The sequence below is a fragment of the Sceloporus occidentalis genome, unplaced genomic scaffold (assembly GCF_023333645.1).
Source record: "Sceloporus occidentalis isolate IW3139 unplaced genomic scaffold, rSceOcc1.0.p SCAF_6, whole genome shotgun sequence".
Lineage (NCBI taxonomy): Eukaryota > Metazoa > Chordata > Lepidosauria > Squamata > Phrynosomatidae > Sceloporus > Sceloporus occidentalis.
In genome coordinates this window covers 23159966-23185380 of record NW_028316986.1, presented here as the reverse complement: position 1 = coordinate 23185380, position 25415 = coordinate 23159966, and the positions used below count along the sequence as shown (strand labels likewise).

The following is a 25415-nucleotide window of genomic DNA, read 5'->3' as shown; positions in this document are numbered from 1 at the left end:
AACCCACAGATTGTGTTCAAATGTATGTAGTATTTTACGAATTGGTAGTAGTACTGTAATACCATTCTTGAATTTGCCTGGGTTTTGGGAAAGTTACATGTAAACAGTGAAATGATGTATGGCGCAGGGGGAAAAATAACTGTATGCTTGAGGAAGGAACTTGTTTTCTCCTGCTCCAGAGACTTATTGGGAGTCGAGACAGACAGGCTGTGCAGACCACCCCTAAAAGGAGGCCTGTAGCTGCCTCCAGCTGCACTGGATTGGGGCTGCAGCAACCATATGCCACGGCCCTGATCTGGCCTTCCCAGAGTGCAAAAGGGAGCCACAAAAAGTGTCTCCTTTTTGCGCCCTGGAAAAGGTGTGATAGCTGCGGCACTGTGGCTTTAAGGCGCTCCTTTGGTGCTGTTGCACTCTGGGACTTGTAGTCCACCAAGGACTAAGAGCTCTCTGGCTTAGCATTCCAAATGCCTTTCCCTGAACTGCAAACCCCAGAATTCAACAGAAGGCAGCTAGAACCATTAAAGTGGAAGAGCAGCACTATAAGAGTGTAGTTGCTGTGATTCCCACTCTTTGGTCCTCCAGATGTTTTGGATCCTCAGCTAGAGAGCTCTTAGCCCCACTGGACTACAAGTCCCAGAATGCAACAGGAGGCAGACAGAGCTGTGGAAGTGAAAGAGCAGCGCTATATGAATATAGTGCATGAATCTCCACTGTCTGTATGTCCCTTCCACTTTCGCGTCTCTAGCTGCCTCCAGTTGTTTTTGTGGGGCTTTGGGGCTATGTGGCCATGTTCTAAAGAGTTTATTCCTGACGTTTCGCCAGCATCTGTGGCTGGCATCTTCAGATGATGCCTCCAGTTGCATTGTGGGCTTTGTAGTTCAGCGAGGCCTAGGAGTTCTCTGTCTTAGAATTCCCAAACGCCTCCCTGACCCTCAAACCCCAGAATGCAACAGGAGGCAGCCAAAGCAGTTCAAAGTGGAAGAGCAGCGCTATAACTGTAGTCCTTGAATTTCCACTGTCTGTATGTCTCCTCCACTTTCATGTCTCTAGCACTGTCCCGTTGCATTGTGGGTCTTGTAGTCCAGCGAGGCCTATCCCTCTCTGTCTCAGGATTCCCAAACGCCTCTCCCTGAACCGCAAACCCCAGCATGCAACGGGGGCAGCTAGAGCCATTAAAGTATAAGAGGTGCGCTATAACTAAGAGCTTAGTGAGGCGGTGTCTACTGTCTTTAAGGGCCGAAGGGGCCTCCATTTTGCCTCAGGCAGGCTTCCTTAATGGCGGCGGCGGCGGTGGCGGTGCTGCGTTGCCTGGGCGAGCCAGGCCCCCCTCGTGAGGAGGCGGCGGCGGCGCTGCTCCCTCCGTCGGCGGGGCTGCTGGTGGCTCCCTCGGGCGGAGAGTGGGCCTCCTCCTCCTCCTCTCCGGGGGGCGGCCTGGTCCTGGCGATCCGGGCGCCGCTTCCGGAGGCCCAGCCGGTGCTGCTGTGCGCGGCGGTGCTGGAGGACGAGTCCGCCTGGGGCCTGGAGCTGTGGCTGGGGCGGCCCTTCCTGAGGCACCTGGGCCTGGCTCCGGGGGAGGCCGTGAGGGTGTGGCCCGTGCGGAGGCCTCCGCTGCTGGGCTGGGTCTTGTTAGGGGGCGCCGCCGCCGCCAGGCCTCCGAGGCTCCTCCCGCCGGGGCCAGGCGTCTTGGTCCGGCGGGGAGAGGCCCTTCCGAGCTCGGGGCTGCGAGTGCTGGAAGCCAGGCCTACTCTGCAGGGCCTCCTGGGCGCCGGGACCCGCGTGGCCCTAACGGAGCTGAGAGGCTGGGAGGCGCCAAGCAGGCCTCCGCCTCCTCCGCCGCCGCCGTTGGTCTGCAGCTGGGTCCCTCGCGGGGAGAGGCTCCTGGTCGGGAAGCGGGGCCGCCCTCCTCCGCCTTCCTTCCGGGGCGAAGACGGCGCAGAGGCCCTTTGGGTGACCCCCGGCTCCTTGCGCCGCCTGGGGCTCTTCGACCGAGAGTGGGTTTCCCTGAAGGGCCAAGAAGGGGAGCCCCACCTGGCCCCCGTCAGGAGCCTCCTCCTCCTCCTCCAGGGCTCCTCCTCGCCATGGGGAGAGCCAGGGGAAAGCGGCGCCCTCCTGGGCCACACCGCCCTCCTCCCCGCCGCCTTGGCCTTCAACCTCTCCTGCGACCCTTTGGAAGGCAGCCTCCTCCAGCTCCAGGTGGGGCTCCTGCGGCTGCTGTAGGCGCCGCCAGAGGATAGGGAACGAGGCATGCAGGCGGGGCAGAGGAGAGAGCAAAGGGAAGCTGGCGCTGAGGAAGGAAGGAAGGAAGGAAGGAAGGAAGGAAGGAAGGAAAGCAAGTTGAGGGTGTTTTTGAGGGGGGGGGTGAATTCATCCTCGGATTCAAGAGGGGTTACAAATTAAGGCCCACAAACACACGGCAGAAATAATCTGGGTACCTTTCAGAGCCTTTGGTCTGACTTTGGTGCCTGGTTCTATTTTGGCGACTTCTGCCCACTTCAGCTCCAGGCTGAGAAGGCACAAAGCTCCCTGGAGCCCCTTCATGTCAAAATAAGCATCTTAACAGTATTAGAAGGACTGGAAGATTCTTTGGTTGCTTTTAATGGTAATTTTGAGAGTTGAAATAAGTTCCAATGATTTTTATCCAATTAGGGCTACGTTTTATTGCCATATTAACATTACAGGGACTTTTCGGGGATTTTGACTGAATATTTGGTGAGATACGGGGGGATTTGGTGAGTTTTGGGCCAAACGTTTGGGGAATGATCTTCAAGGCTTGTGGGCAACACTGCTCCTAGCATTGATCCAGGGCAGCTAAAGCAGTCTCAAGATGGATTATTTCTGCAGTGTGCTTTCCACCTCAATTACCCTTGGAACCAAACAACAATCCCTCAGCGATACCTGTATTTATTTTCCAACCAAAGTGCAGAATATGCTTGTTGCAAGCTTTGGAAGCTCCATGGGCTTCTTCATCATCAGGCAAGAGGCTACAAACCGAACAGGAGAAAGAAAAGAGCAACAATTGGAGATGTTAGCCAGATGCCTGCATATTGTTTCAGTCCTCAGTAAAGATGGTATATTGGGGGGAGGTCTTTTGCGCAGGCAGGGCCCCCCTCCTCCTCCTCCTCCTGGCCATGCAGCAAACTGGTTACAACGTTTTCTTGGCAAGTTTCTTCAGAGGAGGTTTGCCATTGCCATCCTCTGAGGCTGAGAGAGTGTGACTTGCCCTCAGTGGGTTTCCATGGCCAGGCTGGGAATCTAACCTAGTCCTTGTTCCAACTCTCAAACCATTGCACCACACTACCTTACAAAACAATACCTTAAACCACTAATATAAATATATATACTGTAAATGACTAACCCAGTTCCCTGCTCATCCATGGAAACCCACTGGTTGACCTTAGCTGAGTTACAGACTCTAAGCCTCAGAAGAAAGGTTCTCTTTAGGGTCACCATAATTTGGAAACAACTTGAAGACACACAAAAACACCAATGGCACAATGGTTTGAATGTTGGACTAGGATTCTAGGAGCCAGGGTTCACATCCCCACTTATCTGGAAAACCCACTGTAGGACCATGGGCAAGTCATGCTGTTTAGCCTCAGAGAAAGGCAATGGGAAGCCCCCTCTGAGTAAATTTTGCACTTACAGCCTGAACAGGAGAAAAATTTGTGCAAAAATGTATACATTTTGAGATGCATTTTTCCTAATGGACACATTTTTGTGTATTTTTTCCAGTTGACCAAAGCATGTTTGTTCACACTTTTCAAATATATGCATAGTTTTGTACATACTGGTATTCTTCTTTCTGAAACAGACAGCAGGCCTTGGAAATACACACATTTCTCAGACAAGCTGGACTTTCTCCTGAAGGAAGTGTAAAATGGATATCTTCATACCTTTGTGAATGCAACAAATCTCTTTCCATCCCTAGTTAAAGTTGCATGAAATGGACTGTGGAGTCTTCTCTCAGTTCAGTTAACATTCATCTTATTTTGCATAGGAAGCGGTGTGTATTCCTCGTAGTGTCATGCGTATCAATTTTTCTTTTTTCTGTGTAAGATTGGGATGTAGTTACTAACTCCCCAGTTCTGTTCTTATAGTTGGGTATTGACTGAATGAAAAGCTTACAGTGATGAATCATGGTGTGGTAGGGTTATACATGCCATGTGAATTGACACCCACTTATATACTGAGACTTCATATGCACAACGTATGCACACCTGTCTCCTCTGGGACAAATTGGGTTGGATGTGCATGCGAACTGCAGGAGGAATGGGAAATTTGTACCGTCAGTTATTCACTAAGTGTTGCTTTTAAGTTGGCTAGTACGTAAAATTAAATTGTGAGCGGAAAGAGGAAAATGATACACAAAAAAGTACAGACTGTTGCAGCTGCAGTAAAACTGAGTATCTGTGAAACAATTGTGAAGTTAATTGAAAAATGGAATTTAAATGTCTTTGGGAATACGCATACTGAGGGCGGATCCAGGCTCTCATAGGATAGGTTGGAACACAGCAGGTTGCTATATTTACATGAAATGGTTGCTTTAATCTCCTAGCTGTTCAAACTGCGTAGTGGAATTGAATCAGAATAGGGCTGTTTGTCCTTTATAGAGATATGGTGAAGCTGCTGGTGCACAAGAGGTAAAAGGAAGCCGATCCTTGCTATCTGTGCCACCCTTTGCCAAGGAGCTACACATAGAGATCGTGTCCTCGCCAGCCTACAGCACCAGAGGAGTCTATGACCAAATTCTCTACCAATACTTTCAAACTCCCAGGTTAGCCTTGCAGTTAAGATCACAACTTAACATCTTCAGCCAACTTAATGAGCTGAAGGGATAATCTTACTGTTGTGTTTTTTATTTACTATACAAGCACACTATAAGCAGAGCATGGCCCTATGCACACTGCATAGACTTTTTTTCTAAGTAAGTTAATATTGATTCTGAGGGTGTTTTGAATTATGTCTTCAGACAGTCAATTAATGCAGTTGCATTGGCTGAGAGAATTTCTACAGGCTTTTCTGTACCAGCACAGTGCTGTTAAGTTTGTTCTATGTACAACATACGTTCCTTGGCGTTTTCTAGTAATCTCTGAAGACTCCCCTCTTTTTTAGTGGCCAGTTACTGTATGCTGGTTGCAAAACATAGTTGAGAACTATTTTTGGAAGTCTGCATTTATAAATATAAATGTTATATAAACCAATGTTATGCAAAAGCCTTGGGATGGGACCCTAGGAATCCCACCCTTCCTGGGGCCAATCCCAAGAGAAAGTCAGGGAAATTAATTAATTAATTACCCTCCCCAGTATTTCCTCTTCCCTACACCTTTTATGTGTGTTTTTTAATGTTACAACCTCATCTAAACATATGATTTAAAAAACCATATTTAACTTTTTTATGCAGAACTTGTTTTTCTTCTGATGATACTGTTTCACGCCAAATCATTTGGTTTTGAGCCATACGGGTTCTTCAGCCTCTTCTATACAACATAGAAATTTCAAAGCTCTTATTGCTTTGCATCTTGTCATATCTGCCCGAGGGAAAAAAAAACATTTCAATCATTACTGATAGCTTATCTTGCTCCTTATCAGTCCACTGCATTATAAAATTGATTTTTCTTTTCCTTGGTTAAATGATGTGATTATAATTCTTCACTGTGGCTGTTTCATTACAGGCTAGTACAAGAAGAAGATATTTTGTGTGTTCCAACAGCTGGACATCCTGAATTTTTAGAAGGAAATACAGAAAAGTTTTTTAGGTATGTTGTCCATCATCTGGTAAAGGCTTCAATGAATTGTCAATTTGCAGTCATCAAACTGCTTGCTGTAATATTAAGTGAACTAGCTTGGACTGTTTTTGAAGAAACTGGGGAGAACAATCCTTGGAAATCTTCTTAATCCTGGTTTGCATCTTCTATTCTTATAGTCCTTGCTAACTGAAGCCTTTTATTTTAGTATAAGGAGGGCTATATTTCACCCTCAAAAATCAAGGCCAGTAACAATTAAAAAGAACTGTGGAACTATCTAAACTGCTGCTCCCCCAAAGTATAATCTTATCTGTTTAAATATTCCTGTTGTTTACTGCTGGTTAGTCTGAATTCAGTGTTTTTGATGCTAGAGATGTACTGTAGACTGTTTGTTTGCTCTTTCTTTAGGTGGTCAGATCTCTACTTTAAGGTTAAAAAGATAATACCAGTGGAGGAAAAGCACCAAAGTGTAGGATACTTGGTTGACACCAAGCATACATCTTTATTTCTGGTAAGTCATGAAGAATCTGTGAAGTCAATATGATATTGTACCTTTGTCATTTTGGCTCTACTATGCACTAGTAATGTCTGGGAGTTATGATATTTGATTTAATTTAAAAAAAAGTTTTATGGCTGTTGGTCTGGACATCCTTCTTCTTTGCCATCCTGAAAAACAGCAATCCACTCACTTCTTCTGCCCCCACCCAATTTATATTAACCTTTAAAACATATTAAACAAAAACACTCAGTTACACACATAACATCCAAAATAAGAGCCCTAAACCAAACTATAAAATAATAACTGTAAACTAAACTAGGTTACTTCCCCCAGCCCTGTCATATCCCCAACTCCCTCCCTCTACACAAAACGATAGCAATTGACACAGACTTCCCATGTCCCAAGCCTGAGAATATTAACACACAGTATATTAAGCTTTGCAGTAATGTTAACTTACAGTATTTTTGTTTTACTTGTGACCTAAAAAATTAATCAAAATTGCGTCAAGCCTCAAATTCTCCAGCCATAATCTTTCTTTCTTCTTCATATAAGACAAAATTAGTCTTTAAAAATTTGCCCAGTGATTTTTCTTTAATTAAACAGCAGTAATCAGGGTCTGAGCTAGAAGTGAGTGGTTGAATAGTCCACTCACTTCTACATCAGACCCTGATTACTGCTGTTTTCAATCCTGCCCACCACAGATCTGTGGGGCCTGGCAGAGTACCCTGAAGGAATTTTGTCTTTGTCAGATAAATGATTCGAACACTGATCTCCAGAGTCATAGTCCAGCACTCAAACCACCACTGGTTGTCACACAGGATGCCTAGGTAATCACAAACAAATTTAAGAGAGAATGTTAAAAAGTAGGGCCACTTTCTTTCTCTCTCAACTTCTATTTTCATTATTATTTAAACTAGCAAAAATGTCTTCTTTCCTAATGTGAAAATTTGACCGGCTTCCCAGGCAACATATAAATCACCAAGTAGCTATCTCTGTTGTAAATGGTATTGTCTGAGTGACTTTAAAGGCCTTTTTCTGTTGAACTGCTATTCAACTTCTTTGTCTTGAAGGTTGGTTCAACAAATAGTGCTGTTCCATCTTTCCCATCTCAAGATGCCCAAGGTTACTGGAGCAGTTTGTCACCTGCTGGGCTCTGTACTCCAGTGAAACAACTCTGTGATATTCTTGGCCCTTACTTACACAGCAGGTTAGTCAGACCGCTTGACTTGAGTTTTGCAGTATAACACACTACTATAGATAGGTATGGGAGTTTAGAAATATGTAACTGCTGCCTTTTGTTGATAGATTTTTGAGAATTTGGGGTTTCTGGGTTTTACTTTGACTATATGGGATGGTAGTTTTTTCAGGGTTGTTCATTCAAGTGGCTCTTGTTCTCTTTTCTTTTTGTGCAAAATGAAGTGATCAAGTTGCTGATTTCTCTGTTACAGGGGAACTCTGTTAAATGGAGCTGGAAGCATTCTTCTTTCAGGACCCAGTGGTGTAGGGAAGCTGACAGCTGTCAGAGCTGCCTGTAGCCGCCTTAATCTCCATTTGTTCAAGGTAGTTGGAGACTGGTAACTTCATCTTCATACTCTTAATGTGTGGAATGAAGAGTGTAGCATTGAATATCCCTCTTCTCTTTCTCTATCCCTCCCCTAGCTGAGGATTACTGAATTTGTCTTCTGCCTTCTTGAAATGTAAGATTGTTATATAAATGGAAGGTGTTACTTTTATTCATGTTACTGTTTACTTTTTATGAAAAGGAGGAGGAAAATGGAGAGTTCCAGATGTAGACAACCTAATTAGGATGGCTCTATTGAATAAATTGCTATGTCCTGAGTACAATCAGGACATAAGTAAATCCAGTGATTCAGTGGGTCTACTCTGGTTGAGACTAGCAATTGCATTTAGGTTTCTGTTTATAACAGTTGTGTCAAAAAGATATGGCCTGTATTTCATCCAGTGTGGCCTTTTTCTTACTCCATTTCATCTTTGTTTTCTCTCTGTGTGTAGGTGGATTGTGTTGCTTTGTGTGGTGACACCAGTGCATCTACGGAAGCAAAACTGTGTGCTGCCTTCTCACAGGCTGAGCTGTATAATCCTTGTGTTCTGCTGATGAAAGATGTAGAGCTGTTGGGAAAGGATCGTGATGGAGTCGGGGAGGACTCCAGAGTTATCCTTGCATTGAAGCAGCTTCTCCAAGACAGGGAAATGAAGACTAGGTATGAACCACTCTTCTAGAGTGCATCTCTAAAATATGCCCGTCACTCCCTCAGAGTGTGATGGAGTCTCCTTTGGAGGTTTTTAAACAAGCTAGATGGCCATCTATTGGGAATGCTTTGATTGTCTAATACTGCAAGGCAGGAGTTGAACTGGATGGCCCTTGTAGTCTCTTCCAACTCTATGATTCTGTGTTACTATAGCAAGCCCATTTTCACAGCTTAGTAGAATTTTGTAAACAGAGTTGCTTTTGACTGCTTTTATTAATTTATTTTTAGATTAATTTTTATTCATTTTTAAAATAATCTAATTTACACTCAAACTAATATACAATGAAAGATAAAGAAACTGGGGGAGGAATCAAAAAGAAGAAAAAAAGAAAGAAAGAAAAGGGAGAATTGAAAGAAAAAGACAAACAACTGAGATTGCATCCACACTGCAGAAATAATCCAGGTTAATATCACTCTAACTGCCATGGCTCAGTACTAATTGTTTGAATTGTTTAATTGTTTTTTAAACTTCATATTTTTAATGTTTTATACTATTTAACTTGGACTGTTTTAGATTTGCTATCCACTTTGAGCCCCTGTACTGGGAGGAAGGCAGGATATAAATAATAATATGGCATTATGGGAATTGTAGTTTGTTGTGGCATCAGGACTCTCTGACTGAGAATGTCTCACAGAGCTACAGAAAAATACATTTCATCTCAACATTAGGATGGGAAGAGCTGGTCAACACTCCCTCAGAGAGTGTTGTTGTTATTGCTGTTTGGGTTTATTTATATAGTGCTGTACATTTTGCATGGCACTTTACAGAGTTCTCAAAACAACATAAAACCTGGCAACGACATACAGTCTAAAATCACAAAATACAAAAATAGTAGTAGAGTGGTGGAGTTTCCTTCTTTCAAGGTTTTTAAACAGAGACTGGATGGCCCTTGAGACCTCTTCCAACTGTATGATTGTAGGACTGTAATGAAAACAAAAAAGTAGAAAAAAATTATTCTACCATTACAGATCCAAATAATCCTACTGAAATTACAAATAAACATAGCCACAGATTATTACATTGTTAGAGTTCCTGTTGCTCAAAACGTCCATGGTTTTGACTGTTTTGATTTTTTAAATGATTATATGATTTTGAATATTTATTAGCTGATGGTGGTTTATGTTTAGACATAAGTACTGCCATTTCTTTTTCTGTTCCCCACCTCCTCCCCTTAAATCATTAAACTTTTAAAAATATTACTGACCACTACTTCATGAGTGGCAAAGATTGTTTTGATTTTAACGACATAATAGATGCAGCAGCCTATTTCTCTCTCTTCCATCTGCTTTCCCACTCACTGAAAGGGAAAACATACAGGGGTGCCGCACTCCTTCAAGAACCCACAACAATTTTAGCATGCTTATTTATGATTTATAGCTCACATTTTAGTTAGAATACTGAAGCCATAAAAATACCAGAAGAAGGGATTTTTTAAAAAAGACAGATGTACTGTTGATTATGGAGCTACCTATTCACTTAAATAGTTGGTATGGACTGCAATAGGAGAACAGGGAGTTTTCCTCTATTCTCTGTAGTGAAGTGTTCCTTATGTATTTGTGTTTCTCAGCAGTTACCCTCTCTTGATCGTTGGCACAACAACCAAACTTGGGGATGTCCCTACAGACTTGCAGACAGCATTCCTTCATGAAGTAAAAATTCAAGCACCGTCTGAAGAGCAAAGGAAAGCCATTCTAAGCATGCTAACCGAAAACTTCTCACTGGGCAAAGAAGTGAGCCTGACCAAGCTAGCCCGGCAAACTGCAGTGAGTACAATGTCCTCATACAATGTCTTTGAGAAATCAGTCAGTAGGATAGCCTAGTTGTTACAAGAGAGGCAAAGCTGGATCCTGAGTTGTAAAAAGTGATGTAGAGAAGGGTTCCACAGGAAGGCAGAACTGATAGATAAGAAATTATTATTATTATTATTATCATCATCATCCTTTATTTATAAAGCACTGTAAATTTACACAGCGCTGTACATACAATCTTTTAATTAAGCGGTTCCCTGCCCTCAGGCTTACAATCTAAAAAGACACGACACAAAAGGAGAAGGGAGTGGTGGAGGGCAAGGGGATGAGGGCCAGCAGTTCTTCTCTACACAGAGGCCTGGACCAAGGCAGATGGACTGGAGGGGAGGGTTTGGCTTCTTAATGGATGGGTAAACTTCTTCCAGGGAGGCCTGTTGGAGTTAGCCTGCCTCACTAGTAGGATAATACATATAAAATACATAGCAATACAGGAAATGATTCAATAAAACAGGCAACAAAAGAACATCAAATAGCAAGTGACAGTTATGCAATGCCTGGGAACACTTCTCTGAACAGGATGGTCTTCAACTCTGTTTTGAAGCTGGTTAAAGAAGTGATGGCTCTTGCTCGCAGGGGAAGAAGGTTCTAGGAGTGAGGGGCAGCGAGTGAAAAGGGCCGAATCCGAGATGGGGCAAAGGAAATCCTGGGCTGGGACAGCAGACCTTGACTACCAGAACGGAGGGCCCGAGTGGGAAGGTGAGGAGAAAGAAGGTCTGATAAGTAAGGAGGGGCCAGCCCATGGAGGGCTTTAAACGTCGACAGCAGGAGCTTGTACTGAATGTGGAAAGGGAGTGGGAGCCAGTGAAGGGATGCCAAGACAGGAGAGATGTGGTCAGAGCGGTGGGCGGATGTGATAATGCGTGCAGCTGAATGCTGGACAGAGATTAAAGGACGGAGGTGAGAAAGACGAAGCCCAGCCAGGAGGACGTTACAGTAATCAAGTCGTGAGACCACTAGGGCATGCTCCAGGATCTAGGCAGTAGAGGCAGAGAGAAATGGTCGGATTTTGGCAATATTGTATAAAAAGAATCTACAAGCCTTGGCTGTGGTCTGGATCTGAGGGATACACGACAGAGAAGAATCAAAGATAAAACCAAGACTGCGGGCTTGCTGGACTGGTTGACTAGAAATGTTGTCCACAGAGACAGAAAAGGAGTGTTGAAGGGTGGACTTAGGAGGAAAGACAAGAAGCTCCGTCTTGGACATGTTCCCAGCTTGTGCTGAAAACTCACCTTTCAGCACCAGGAACTTTCTTCACGAACGGACTACTTGTGTACTGTATTAGAATCCCTGAGAAAAGTATTCTGTACAGTAAGCTGGGAAAGTGGTCAGGTTCACTTGGTTCTTTGCATTCTTTTGCTGTTAAGAGTTTACCTAGATTTGTTTTTGAATTTTAGACAATATAGCACAAACAAAGGCATCTTGACTACCTATTCTAGAAGTTTTGGAAGCCCTTATGAATTCATATCAGTAGTAGTTTGTCCATTACTTCGGTGGTGTAGTTTGTCCATTACTTTGGTGGTGGAAGAAATGAGGGAGGGTTTACTAGCTTTGGTAAAGATCTCTTTCTTTGTATGGAAAATTAAACCAACATTTCCTTAAGTGACCTTCTTTCAAAATGCCCTTCTCTGTCTGCTGTGCAAATTGCTGCACTAATATTTTATCCCATCTTTCCCCAGGGCTTTGTTTTAGGAGATTTCTGTGCTTTACTTTCCCACAGCAGTCATGCAGCCTACACAAGGATCCAGAATTCAAGGTATGTAATGATGAGAGAACCAACCATGTTTGGCTACAAGTAATGTTGGTGTGGGCAAACAAAGCCATGTTGTGTTCACTTTGAAAACCTTAGTCATCATAGTCATCATGCAAGCTGTAGGAAAAGAGATTCCACCTCAACATTAGGAGGAACTTCCTGACAGTAAGGGCTGTTCGACAGTGGAACAAACTCCCTCGAAGTGTAGTGGAGTCTCCTTCCTTAGAGGTCTTCAAACAGAGGCTGGATGGCCATCTGTCGGGGATGCTTTGATTGTAATTTCCTGCATGGCAGGGGGTTGGACTGGATGGCCCTTGTGGTCTCTTCCGACTCTACGATTCTATGATTCTATGATCTCCCATTGTGTGCAACATAGGACAGATAAAGAACACCCCAGTCAAATGCAGATTCCAGTACATCTGGGTTGGTGCCATCACCTGTATTTGGTGATTTCATTGCTGTATTGCAACAGAACAAAGCAATACCTAACAAATTCAGGCAAAATCATGCAAGGTACAAAAGTAACTGAAGAATGTACAGAGTGTAACTACTAATTATAATGAACTAAAATTACACAAACCAAACAATAATTATCAAGTCAATAACTAACAATTATGTAATAATTTATAGAAAGTAACTGACAATGTTTTGCAAAATAAACTTACTGACACGTAATACTTATAGTACCTGTTGTTGTTCTTGTGTGTCTTGAAGTCATTTCCAACTTACAATGACCCTAAGACAAATATATCATAGAGTTTTCTTGGCAGGGTTTCTTCAAAAGAGGTTTGCCTTTACCATTCTCTGAGGCTGAAAGAGTGTGATTTGCCCAAGGTCGCCCAGTGGGGTTCTATGACTAAGCCATTGTCTCCAGAGTCCTAGTCCAATAGTTTTTTGTGGGTTTTTCGGGCTATGTGGCCATGTTCTAGAAGAGTTTCTTCCTGACGTTTTGCCAGCCTCTGTGGCTGGCATCATCGTACAATGCTTAAACCACTACATCACACTGGACCTCCCTGCAATACTAATCCTTGATTGAATTGCTAGGGTGCTTCCAGTTTCGGTATAGAGACAGTTCTTTTAATGGACATCTATTTAGCACCTTAGCAATTCAGTCAAATACTGATATTGTAAGTACTATTTATCAGTCAAGTTTATTTTTCAGAACATGGTAAGTTACTTTCCATACATTATTATATAATTGTTAGTTACCTTCTTGATAATTACTTTTTGGTTTGTATAATTTTAGTTAATTGTATAATTAGTTATTTAGTTACTTTTGGACCTTGTTTGTTTTCCCCCCAAGTTTGTTAGAGATAGCTTTGTTTTCAAGCGTCTCCTGTAGTTCCCTTTGTGTTAGCAATAGAACAAAGCAACCTGGTTGCCAAGGTTGTTAAACACCCTTGTGGGCCATGGCATATCCCCTCCTCACACATACAACCTGCCAATACCCAATAAAGGACACTTTCCTTGGAGCATAGCATTTCTAGTTCAGATCTCAATTGTGAGAACTCTGAGCCAATCAGGTTTTTATAATTTAAAAATGTACAGTATAGAAAACACCTTTTTATTTCTTCTTTACTAGCTTTCTGGGAGCACCAAGTGATGAAGAAGAGCGTGATTTTTGTGCTGCTGGCTTCCCTCTGTTGGCAGAAGATTTCACTGTTGCACTGGATAAACTGCATGATGCTCATTCACAGGCAATAGGAGCCCCAAAAGTAAGGAGTGATCAAATAAAGGACTTGGCAGAGTTTGCTATAATGATTAAGTGCAGTGAGTTATCATCTCAACCTATTTTGCTGATGAAATTAAAGTAAATGAGGTGGAAGCCTGGATAAGGGAAAAAAGATGCTTCTTTCACTAATTTATTTTTAATTTATTTTTTAAATGTTAGGGTCTCATTTCCATTTAGTTTGTCCTGTTCAAAGCCATATACTTCAGCCTAAAATAAAAAACAATATCCAATCATGAATTTTAAAAACAAATAAGATTAAAATGGCGAAAGTGGGGTGATACTCATCAGAGTTTAGGATAAAACCATTCAGTGATAATTTGTAATCTCCAGCAAATTTTTAAAAACACCTCCTCCTAAGTCTTCATGAGCAGCCAGGCAGAATGCATTTGATAGGAAGTTCCATAGAAGTAATGTCACAACTGGAAAAGCAGTTGATCTTGTAGATATTGATGTATTAAAGAATTTCTCCCAGGTGGAATCCAAGTTAAAAAAGAAATAACAGCATTATTAAAAAGTGGCTAAAAACATTTAACACTTTCAAAACATAATTAGTTATGAAAGATACTACAGCACACTTCACATCCCTACTTATAATGCCTACAAAGGTTCATATCACTATATTTCTATATTAAGCACAGTACAGGTATGACCCAGGGCCTGTTAAGCATACAGCATATTAGGCAGGACAAAATCATGGTATTATATCAATCAGGACAGAATTATGACAGGATTAACCCAATCGTGACACAACTGCTACACAGTTTTAATCTCAGAGGCATGCCTGTATAAAAAGGTCTTCACTTGTTGGTGGAAAGAGAGTAGGGAGGGGGTCCGCAGGACCTGTGGAAGGGAATTCCACAGTCTGGGAGCAGCCATGGAGAAACCTTTGGCGGGGTACAGACCACCCAGAAGAGGCACCTCCTCGGCGCCTCTCTCTGCTGCACAGCTGCGCTGCAGCATACAAATTGTGCATCGCAGCCACGCAGCAGAAAAATAGCTCAAAAAAGCTGCTCCTTTTTGCTGCACCACAAAGCGCCAAAGACAGAGCATATACGTTGCAGCTGCGCAGCTCTGTATGGAAGCTGTGCAGCTGCGATGTAATGGTTACACGTGCCATGTGTAAGGTGCTGCGTAACAGTGGCGCATGCACGATGTGCTAGGGTTGCGGGGCGTGTGCACGTGCTGCCCCAAGGCAACCCTAGCACGTCATGGACACGCCGCAAAGGGCCCATCTGGAGAGGGCCTCTGTTTTGTATCTTCACCAATCATACTTGTGCAGGTAGTGGGACTGAGATGTGCAGTGGGGTTTCATGTTTTGATCTTAAGGTGGTGAATGGATAACAGATGGCAAAAGTACACATAAAGGTGGGAGATTAAGGTGTGATGTAAATGATTGTGTTTGAAAACCAGTAGCATCTTGAAGAGGTAGAGAATGGTGGCTCAGGAATGGTATTAAGCAATGGATGAGCCAAAGTGTAACACTTGATGTGATTCTAATCCTGATTGATATGATAATATAATTCTGCCTTGCTCAATATGCTATAAACCTAATATGCCTAATAGTCCATGAGTCATATCTGTGTTGTGCTTAATAGAAAGATACAGTGACATGAATCTGTGTTTCTCTGTATTTGATAACACCATAAGAAATTCTAATTGGATATTTTGGGTTATTGAATGAGGATGTGGAATTTGTAGATCATAAGGCTGTCTTTTTGTTTCAGATACCTACTGTTTTCTGGCAAGATATTGGTGGACTCCAGGATGTGAAGAAGGAGATCCTGGACACCATTCAGCTTCCCCTGGAACATCCAGAGCTACTGTCTTTAGGTCTTCGCCGCTCTGGCCTTCTGCTCTATGGTCCACCTGGAACAGGAAAGACTTTGTTAGCTAAAGCTGTAGCTACAGAGTGCACCATGACTTTCCTCAGGTGGGCATTATAGTATAGAGAGATAAGGCAAGCCTGAGGACTGATATCTTGGTATAACTTTGTTTTTTCGTTTTCAGTGTGAAAGGTCCTGAGCTCATTAATATGTATGTTGGGCAAAGTGAAGAGAATGTCCGTGAAGGTTAGTACGGAGTCCTAATTTTTAAAGGCCGTGCCAGTGATATGTGCGGCCGAAGGAGCTCCGAAACGGAGCTCGTTCTGACGCCGCTGAAAGGGCACCACAAGGGCCCTCTAGCGGTGCCAGGATTTATTTATTTATTTATTTAGAGTATTTATACCCCAATCTTCAGTCAAAAGACTCTCAGAGCGGCTTACAAATTGTTAATTAGACATTTCCCTGTCTTCAGGCTTACAGTCTAAAACAATAAGACACAAAAGGAGAAAGGAGTGGCAGTGGGGAAGGGGAAACAAAATTCATTGGAATTTCAAAAACTCTGTCAGGAGTACAAAATAATCTAATGCAGATCTTTCTCTCTGAGGCCTGGACCAAGGCAGTTGGACTTTTTACTTAGAAAAGCTTCACTCTTATAGCTGCTGCAGGTCACTTAACCATGAAACAATGTGTCTTGTGTTCACACATGCATACACATTTGTATATGTACACACATGCCCAAATTTACAAATATTGTGGTCTTTTCTTTCATGTGCTGTACTCCAACAAACAGAAATTAATTTGAGGACAGCAGTTGAGATTGATCAGTACACGTTTTATTTTATCATAGAAAGTAATGTTCAGTTTGCAAACCAGTTCTCTTGCACAGGTTATCCTAATAGTGATTGCAGAGATGGAAAAACTCTGCAAGAGCAGAGAACTGTGTGCCAAATAAGGCATAGGTGATACTGGATGTGATCCCATGGACAGGAATACTAAAAGAGAAGGGAGTTAATGAGGGATGGGAGTTTCTTGAAAGTGAGATATTGAAGGCACAATTTCATATAGTTCCAATGAGGAGGGAAAATGGGAGGTGTCTAAAGAAACCAGATGGCTGTCAAAAGAACTTTCAGTTGAGGTAAAATTTAAAAGGGATATATACAAGAAATGGGAAAAGTGGGGAAATGACCAAAGAGGAATTCAGATGAGTAGCCACCATGTTTAGGCAGAAAGATGTGAGAACCAAGCCCTATGAGGAGTGGCTTAGGGAGCTGAGTATGTTTAGCCTGGAGAAGAGAAGGTTAAGAGGTGATATGATAGCCAAGTTTAAATATGTGAAAACATTTCATTGAGGATGGAGCAAGCTTGTTTTCTGCTGCTTTGAAGACTAGGACATAGAGCAATGGATTCAAGCTACAGAAAAAAATTCCACCTCAACATTAGGAAGAACTTCCTGACAGTAAGAGCTGTTAGACAGTGGACTACAGAGTGTGATGGAGTCTCCTTTGGAGGTTTTTAAGCAAGCTAGATCCATCTATTGGGAATGCTTTGATTGTCTAATCCTGCAAGGCCAGAGTTGGACTGGATGGCCCTTGTGGTCTCTTCCAATTCTGATTCTGTGTTACTCCATTTCTCGCATTCTTCCTGTATAATCATATATTTCCATGTGTTTTACAGTTGTTGACAGCATGTATCTTAGGATGCTACCTTCCTAGGCAGGGGAATTTGGGCGGAATACAGACTGCCCCTTTGGGGCAGCCTGCACCTGCCCCTTTCCCCAACGGATCGGGGCCTCAGCTGCCACAGCAGCAGCCCTAGAGGCCCCAACCCACCGCTTTTCCTGGCCTCGGGGAAGCGGCAAAATGCCGCTTCCCCACAGCCTGGAAAGGGGTATCCTTGGGGCTTCATGCCCCAAGGACACCCTGACAGCAGCGGGGAAAGGGAGAAAGGGGCCACTCTGCCCCTTTCTCTTTGTATCACAGCTGGTGCAGCTGTTTAAAGGCCGTGCCAGTGATATGCGCGGCCGAAGGAGCTCCGAAACGGAGCTCGTTCTGACGCCGCTGAAAGGGCACCACAAGGGCCCTCTAGCGGTGCCAGGATGTCACGTCTGCGCTGCGCCGTTTGGCTGTGGCATGGTCGTGACATCATAATGGCAGCGCCCATGTAGAAAGGGTGCCGCCATTACAACGTACTAGGGTTGTGGGGTGTCTGGAAAGGATGCCCCGAGGCAACCCTAGTACATATCCAGGCCAGTGCTTTGCGCCAGTCTAGATACCACCATAGGATGGTTTTTCATTTGCAGTAGTTGCTATCCATGTTGCTGTCTTGAGCATGTTTGCAAGATGTATACTGTTTCTCTTCTTAGTGTTTGCCAGAGCAAGGGCAGCTGCTCCATGCATAATATTTTTTGATGAGCTTGATTCCTTGGCACCCAGTCGTGGGCGGAGTGGAGATTCAGGGGGTGTAATGGACAGGTAAGTTTTTTATATTGGCTGCTGTTAGGAAGTGCTGAAGTGTAACCTTTCTCTAGTGGCTTACTCAGTACTGAGTTTTACCTTTTCTTTATTTTTACTTATCTCCTGCTTGGCAGGCTTTCAGACTTTCCTTTACATGTGTTTAGCATAGTATTATAGGCAAGCATTCCGTAAAAATTAGAACCATCACTGCCTGCTGTAAACACCAGAAGCACAGGGGTACCTGCATCTCTCATGGAAAAAAGAATTTCTGTCCTTCAAACTTATCTTTTGCAGGTCCAGTTTTCTGTGAAAAAGTTCATTGTACTGCTCTGGGGACCACAAAGAAGCTTCCCACAATATTAAAACAATTTAGGGTGCTAAAGTAACAAAGATATAATAGCAAATGCTTGACAAATCAATTTGGTCATTTTCAAGATCCCAGTTGATAGTTGGGCTTCTGTATTTTGAACTAATTCATGTTTCTAATACCTTTGTAGGTTTGCTCATGTTCAATATTTTATACACAGTATTAATAGTGTATCTTGAAGCTTAGCTGTTGAAAAACCACTCTAACAACTGTTTTGGTATTACATTCATAAACATAACTATTGCTCCAAAGTTTCTGAGTACTAACCAGTACTAACAGAATGCTGTGTTTCATCATCATGATCATCAAGCTTTATTTATAAAGCGCTGTAAATTTACACAGAATATGACTTTTACTGCTTGAGGGATAAAATGCACATGGCCAGATGAGGAACTTCTCATGCACAGAAGATCTTTAGGATAGCTGTGTGCCTCTTATAAATAGTGTAAATTGTGTAAGAAAAACTATATGTGGTATTGCTTCTGAAAGATGTAATATTTTGTCTTCCATGCCATATGATCCTAGATGAGAGAAATTGTTCTGCCTTAGATGCATAATCTGCGCTGTGAACATGAGTCACTTTACTTCACTGTGCTTTTGCATATCCATTGCCTTACTTTGTATGAATACTTGTCTTCAAGACACTGTTTTTGTCACTGGTGTACAGCAGCTACTACAGTGATATTTTCAAGCTCATGAGATCTGGGCACTGCTCTTGCATACTTAAACCAATTATTTATGTATATGCCCTTTAAATTAACAAGACAGATCACAAATTGAACTAACATTTATGGCAGCACTATGTTTCCCCAACAGAGTAGTGTCTCAGCTGCTAGCAGAGCTTGATGGACTTCATTGTTCACAAGATGTGTTTGTTATTGGTGCTACAAACAGACCTGATCTTCTTGATTCAGCATTGCTCCGACCAGGCAGGTAAAATTCTCCCTTTTCTGGGTTTGCTTCTACCATGACACCTGCCTTCCACAGATTTGCTGCTGTTGAGAGATATTTACTCGGGATGGGCTTTTATGTATTCTTGTTTGTCTGAAATTATAATGTGTGTCTTGTATATCTGATATGACAGTGTTCTAGGATAGGATTCCTGTCTCCCTCTTTTTCCCATTTGTAGCCTTTTAGCAAAACAGATCATTGGTCCAAGGTGAATTCAGATGCTTTCATGTGAGAAATTGAGCTGATTTGTTTTTCCTTTTCTTTGTTGCTCTGTACTTCCTTTTCTTTAAAGAGTCAGAGTTAGACCCTGAGCTCCTTTACAAGTTTTTAAGATAAAAATGAGATGTGTTGAGAAAAGCTGATCATCCATAAACCCTGTTGTAAAAAAATTGCAAGTACTGTTTGTTGTGTGCCTTCAAGTTTTTCCCCCCATGTATGGCAACCCTGAACCTATTGTGGTGTTTTCTTGGCATGATTTGTTCAGAAGAGTTTTCCATTGGCTTCCCTTGAAGCTGACAGCATCTGACTTGTGCTTACTTTACTTGTGCTTATTTTACATTACATTATTTAGCGGCAGCTAAAAAAAGTGATTCTAGGTTGCATCAATAGACACATAGTGACTAGATCAAGGGAAGTAATAGTACCATTGTATTCTGCTTTGGTGAGGCCTCACCTGGAATACCGAGTCCAGTTCTGGGCACTACAATTCAAAAAGGATGTTGAGAAGTTGGAGCATGTCCAGAGGCAGGCAAATGGTGAAGGGTCTGGAAATCATGCCTTATGAGGAGAGACTTAGGGAACTGGGTATGTTTAACCTGGAGAAGAGAAAGTTAAGGGGCGACATGATAGCCCTATTCAAATATTTGAAAGGATGTCATATTGGGGCTGGAGCAAGCTTGTTTGCTGCAGCTCCGGAGAATAGGACACTGTGTAGTGGATTCAAACTACAGGAAAAGAGATTAGGAAGAGATTAGAGATTAAACATTAGGAAGAATTTCCTGACAGTAAGAGCTGTTCAGTGGTGAAACACACTCCCTCAGAAAATGGTGGAGTCTCCTTTTTTGGTGGTTTTTAAACAGAGGCTGGATAGCCATCTGTTGGAAATGCTTTGATTGTGTATTCCCGTATGGCAGGGGGTTGGACTGGATGGCCCTTGTGATCTTTTCCCATTCTGTGATTTATATAAGATCCCTATCCCACACTACCTGTGTGTATGTTTTACCACTCAAGGTTGCTTACATCAGCACCACAGATTGCCCAGATTTTTAGGAAATCTCTTAAGACCTTTCTTGCTGTGTAGAACCCAGAGGTTCGGAAAGGGGAGATCCTACTTGAAATGTGACTGTTGTTTGCCAAAGAGTAGGTATTGATTGAGGATCTGTTAACTACAGGCAAAACAATGATTTGTTCTAGTAAATTAAAAGCCATACCCCATTTTAAAAAAAAGACTAGTTGGTAGAAAAATGTCCAGGTCTTATTATGGATATAAGAATTTTTGGCTAGTAGAGTTGTTAATATGTATTCTGAATGACTGCATTTTGTATGTATACTGCTTATTTCTTTTCCTGGCCAGATTTGATAAGTTGGTCTATGTAGGTGTAAATGAAGACCGAGACTCTCAATTGCAAGTACTAAGTGCCATCACCAGAAAGTGAGTTCCTATCTTTTTTCTTTCCATAGCATAAAAACAGTCATAAGGAAGGCTCTTTTGCTTTTTAATAGAGGATTTCATACCACTAATAGTACTTCTAAATGAGCTGTTCACTGCCCTAGTGAAGTCTGGGTGGACGCTGTAATTTGCTAAATGCACTTAGATAATTTTCCAACTCATGAATTATATTACTGTGAACTAGCACTGTGCTTGAGTATTCCTTTCTCACCATTTCTTCTAGTTTTAATCAAACCACAGTTTGCTGTTACATCCAACTAGCTGAACAGTGCTTTGAATAATTCTACCTAACCAAAGTTGCAGTGTAGATTGTTGACTCCTTATCTTCTGGCCAGATGGAGATGATGCGGAGAAATAGAGACAAGGAGGGCATTCCCCTCACCATCTGGTCGCATGGCTCCCATGCTGCTGCAGATGTCTCCTGTGCTGCCGCCATGGAGAGTTGTCAGCAATGCCTGAGAACCTTTTCCTCCATCCTAGGAGCCCTTGCCATATTAAATCTTCCTTCATGCTCCCAAGGCAGGGAGAAAAGGTGGAAGTGGGGTATTAGAATTTAAAATGCAGAGCTTTGAGGAAAAAATTAATGAAAAAGGGAAATAAGGAAAAGAAAGCTTAAGTCAAGGACTGGAGCGGCTGTAGCAAGGATGATGCAGAGCAACAGCAAACACCACTGGAGCGATAGGCAGAAAAAGACTTGCTGCCTGGGGTTAGCTCCACCCACATAGGGTCTGTCTCTTTCCTGCCTATCTGGAGTGAGTGAGTGGGCCCCTTATCTACTTGAAATGGATATATCACAGGTAAGAACCAATGTCCCTTTGTGATGTTTTGATAGTTTAGCACAGTGATGCCCCTTGCTAAGAGGTGTCTAGTGATATTTTTTTCTGTGGTACTAACCCTTGAATATATCCTTTCCTTGTAGATTTAAGCTGGATCCTTCAGTGAATCTCCTTGATGTTCTTGACAAATGTCCTGTACAGCTAACTGGTGCAGACTTGTATGCGTTATGCTCAGATGCTATGATGTCTGCTATCAAGAGGAAAGTGGAGTGGATAGAGGAAGGTAAGAAACCAGTCTAATTTGGTTGTTGTCAGCCATAATATTAGAAAATTAGAATGGAAAACTGAATTAGCTCTTGAAATATCTGTTGCAAAGCCAAGATAGTGGAAATGATCTGGAAAGAGCAAGCTGATGGATTGCTTTCACAGAAATAATAGTCCATGTCCTCTTATGCCCATTCCCAGAGAAGAGAATGAAATAATAGGCTATATTTTAAATAAGAAAAACTCATGTTTCATAAGTTGCTTGGTAAAATTCTTATTACCTTACATTAACCTAGTTTAACTTCTTTGGAAATAATCATGAAAGTCAGTGCTAAAAGGTGGAGTAGAAAATCAGCATCAGGTCTCCAAACAAGTGCTTGAGAGAAACTACTGTATAGGACTTAGGGAAATGTATAATTTGGAGGCATCATTGAACAAAAGGTGGGATGGTTTGTTCAGATTTGCTTTTTTTTTTTTTTTAACTCTGGTCATGAGGATAATTCTCCCTTCCTGGCTATGGCACAGTTTCATACCTGCAGAAAGAATACACTTATTTCTCCTCTTTTTGTGCATCTGAATATTCTGTACAGCCACTGCTAGGGGTTAAGCAGGTCTCCAAATAAGTGCTTCAGAGAAACTAATGTAAAGGAGTTAGGGAAATGTATAATTTGGAGGAATCATTGAATAAAAGGCGGGATGGTTTGTTCAGATTTGCTTTTTCTTTGGCTCTGTTTGTGAGGATAATTCTTTTCCCTTCCTGGCTATGGCATAGTTTCATACCTGCAGAAAGAATACACTTATTTCTCTTTTCACTTGTGTTCCTTGGTCGGGTCTAATAAAGTAAACAGTTGAGTGGAGGATAGTGGGTCTCCACAAAAAATGGGAAGTAAAAACAAAATTGAGGGGAAACATTTGAATCTTGGAAAATTCACTTTGACATCCCTCCATGGTAGTCAAATAGCCTTTGTTTTCCTGGGGATAAGGGTGCTGTGGCACAGTAGGAACCTGGTGGTGCAGTGGTTAAATGCCTGCACTGCAGCCACAAGGTTGTGAGTTTGATCCTAGGCAGGGCTCCAAGGCCTATTTGGCCTTGTATCCTTCCGAAGGTCACTAAAATTAGTACCCAGCTAGTTATGGACAATTAGCTTACACATTGTTAATCACTTAGGGCAATAATGGTGAACCTATGGCATGCGTGCCAGAGGTGGCACTCAGAGCCCTCTCTGTGGGCACATGTGCTGTCGCACCAGCACAGCGTTTGCCAGAGTTTGTTACTAGAAAGCCAGAGGGACATGGCACTTTGCAATTAATAAGTGGGTTTTGGGTTGCAGTTTGGGCACTCAGCTTCTAAAAGGTTCACCATCACTGACTTAGGGAGTACTTCATTCACTTATAAGCGGTATAGAAATGTACTTGCTATTGGTAGAGCTTTACATTTTTCTGTTAAGTACATGTGAACTGTCTGGCAGGTAGGTTCCATCTGAAACAGTTTCACTCTTTCTTTTCCCAGGACTGGATATAGAGAACTCAGAGCTCACATTGACCATGGATGATTTTGTACAAGCTACAACAAGGCTGCAGCCTTCTGTTTCTGACTCAGAACTGCATAGATACAAACTGACCCAGCAGAAATTTGCTACTTGATAAGCATCCAGAAGAGCTGAAAAGGGAACACAAATAACTAGAACAGTATAATCCCAAAGGATGTGGAATAATTTTGGTACGAAACACCATTCCTGTTGGAGAAATGAAAAGGGCACAGTCTGTTGGATTCTGATGAGAGAGGAATGAGACATAGTCATGGAACTGAGATCAATGACTTCTAAGCTAAGGTGAAATTTAATGCAAATTTGTCATCATTCATGCTTAGTCCCACTGCAGATCTACATCAAATGGAATTCCATGGGATGATAATAATCTTGGTTCTAGGAATATGGGGCAAAGTGGCTGTAAGTATCAAAAAATGTCTAAATAAATACTGAACTCCTTTCTGAGAAAGACAACAATGTTCTTTATACATTTATATCCTGCTTTTCCTTCAGTGTCATTGACACTGAGTAAGTCAGTCTATACCTATAAATATAAAATGAGGCTTTCTGAGTCAGAAATAGAAGGATAGAGAGAAACAATTCATTTATCTTCCTGTAGCCTGTACTGATAATGAAATATGTGATTGAAGTATAATTTTTCATGGAACTAGTGATGTTCCCATACTGTTTTATTTGCCAGGCTCTATCTGCTTTGGCCACATTAATATAGCATGGTCATTTAGGCCCAAAGGTGAAAGACTGATCCATATTTCTATTCTTTATTCTGGGAGATAGGCAGTTGTGATTCTGTACCATACTAGTTTTTGTTTAATTGCCCTCTTTTTGCATTTTTCTAACACTTAAATTTTCTGGAAATGGCATATATTTCTAGCCATTGAGTAAGGCTTGTAGCGTTTGGAGCCTAGGCAACCCACCAGGCCATTTTATTTACAATCCCAATAGTGTGCACCTTAAATTTATTACATTTTATATCCTACATGCCTCATCTGATTCTTTTGATCAAGCAAAACAGAATTGGGTATTATCACCACACTGTTGGCACGGCTTCTCAAATACCCAGGCACTGTGTCCTGTTGTTTCAGGTAGATGTCACAAAGCATTGGGCAAAGGATGGGTTTTTGTAGGACTGCTGAACACGTGTTTTTTGATACATACACAAGCTAAAAGTTAACCAGGTGGGCACTATGAATAGAACAAAATTCCTAAGCTATCTAGGAACATTAACTAAATTACCCTAGTCCTTATTATCTCCCATCATAGGGCGGGGAAAGCAGATTCCATTCTAAAACCAAGACCTGTAGCTAGACAGTAGAGAGAATGTAGTTCCTGTAAACGTGCTTAATCACCTTATTATTTGGATGGAAAGGAAGGTTGGATGTAGTGTGATTAGTCACATCACTGGGCCATGCCTCCAAATATCAGCCACAGGTTACTGGTCCATTAAAAGTTAGAGCAGACCATTACACTATATAGAATTTCCCCTATAAAGAACTGTAGGTAAAATACATTATAAAACCTTCCTAGCCATGTCCTTGCTGAAATGAGCAAGAGCCATGCCAGGGACTGAGCTCTTTAAGACTTGCCAATGCGTTTCTTCACTATAAGAATCAACAAGACATAGATAAAAGAGCTATGACCCTCCAGCTATTGTTGGACACCAATATAACGAATAGGCAGAGCTTACACAAACACTAACCCAACATTATCTGTAGGGGCACAATTTTCCATTTATAACAAGGAACTAAAACATGTCCT

General features: G+C 42.2%; 1 protein-coding gene across 5 annotated transcripts; it reads left to right on the top strand.

Moving 5' to 3' along the window:
* Window positions 1–1241: 1241 nt before the first annotated feature.
* Window positions 1242–25375, top strand: PEX6 (peroxisomal biogenesis factor 6). Of its 5 annotated transcripts, none has more exons than XM_089529085.1 (17): window positions 1251–2193; window positions 4611–4774; window positions 5673–5756; window positions 6153–6255; window positions 7314–7450; window positions 7692–7803; window positions 8257–8465; window positions 10085–10277; window positions 12002–12078; window positions 13658–13790; window positions 15532–15737; window positions 15815–15876; window positions 17993–18101; window positions 19267–19383; window positions 20975–21052; window positions 21990–22129; window positions 23621–25375. In XM_089529085.1, the coding sequence occupies exons 1-17, from the start codon at window positions 1276–1278 to the stop codon at window positions 23752–23754; spliced, it is 2976 nt and encodes a 991-aa protein (XP_089385211.1). In that variant the 5' UTR covers window positions 1251–1275; the 3' UTR covers window positions 23755–25375. The 5 variants fall into 5 exon arrangements, 4 of the variants coding, with proteins under 4 accessions (XP_089385211.1, XP_089385210.1, XP_089385212.1 ...); XM_089529084.1 differs by having other exon boundaries at window positions 1252–2193; window positions 10082–10277; XM_089529087.1 differs by lacking the exon at window positions 1251–2193 and adding an exon at window positions 2365–2599 and having other exon boundaries at window positions 10082–10277.
* The last annotated feature ends 40 nt before the right edge of the window (window positions 25376–25415 follow it).

Excerpts from the sequence above, each read along its gene's own strand:
- PEX6 (XM_089529084.1), top strand. The coding sequence starts at position 1,276 with ATGGCGGCGGCGGCGGTGGCGGTGCTGCGTTGCCTGGGCGAGCCAGGC. Across the intron at positions 7,804-8,256 it reads TTAATCTCCATTTGTTCAAG|GTGGATTGTGTTGCTTTGTG; the intron begins GTAGTTGGAGAC and ends CTCTGTGTGTAG. Across the intron at positions 15,738-15,814 it reads TGCACCATGACTTTCCTCAG|TGTGAAAGGTCCTGAGCTCA; the intron begins GTGGGCATTATA and ends TTTCGTTTTCAG.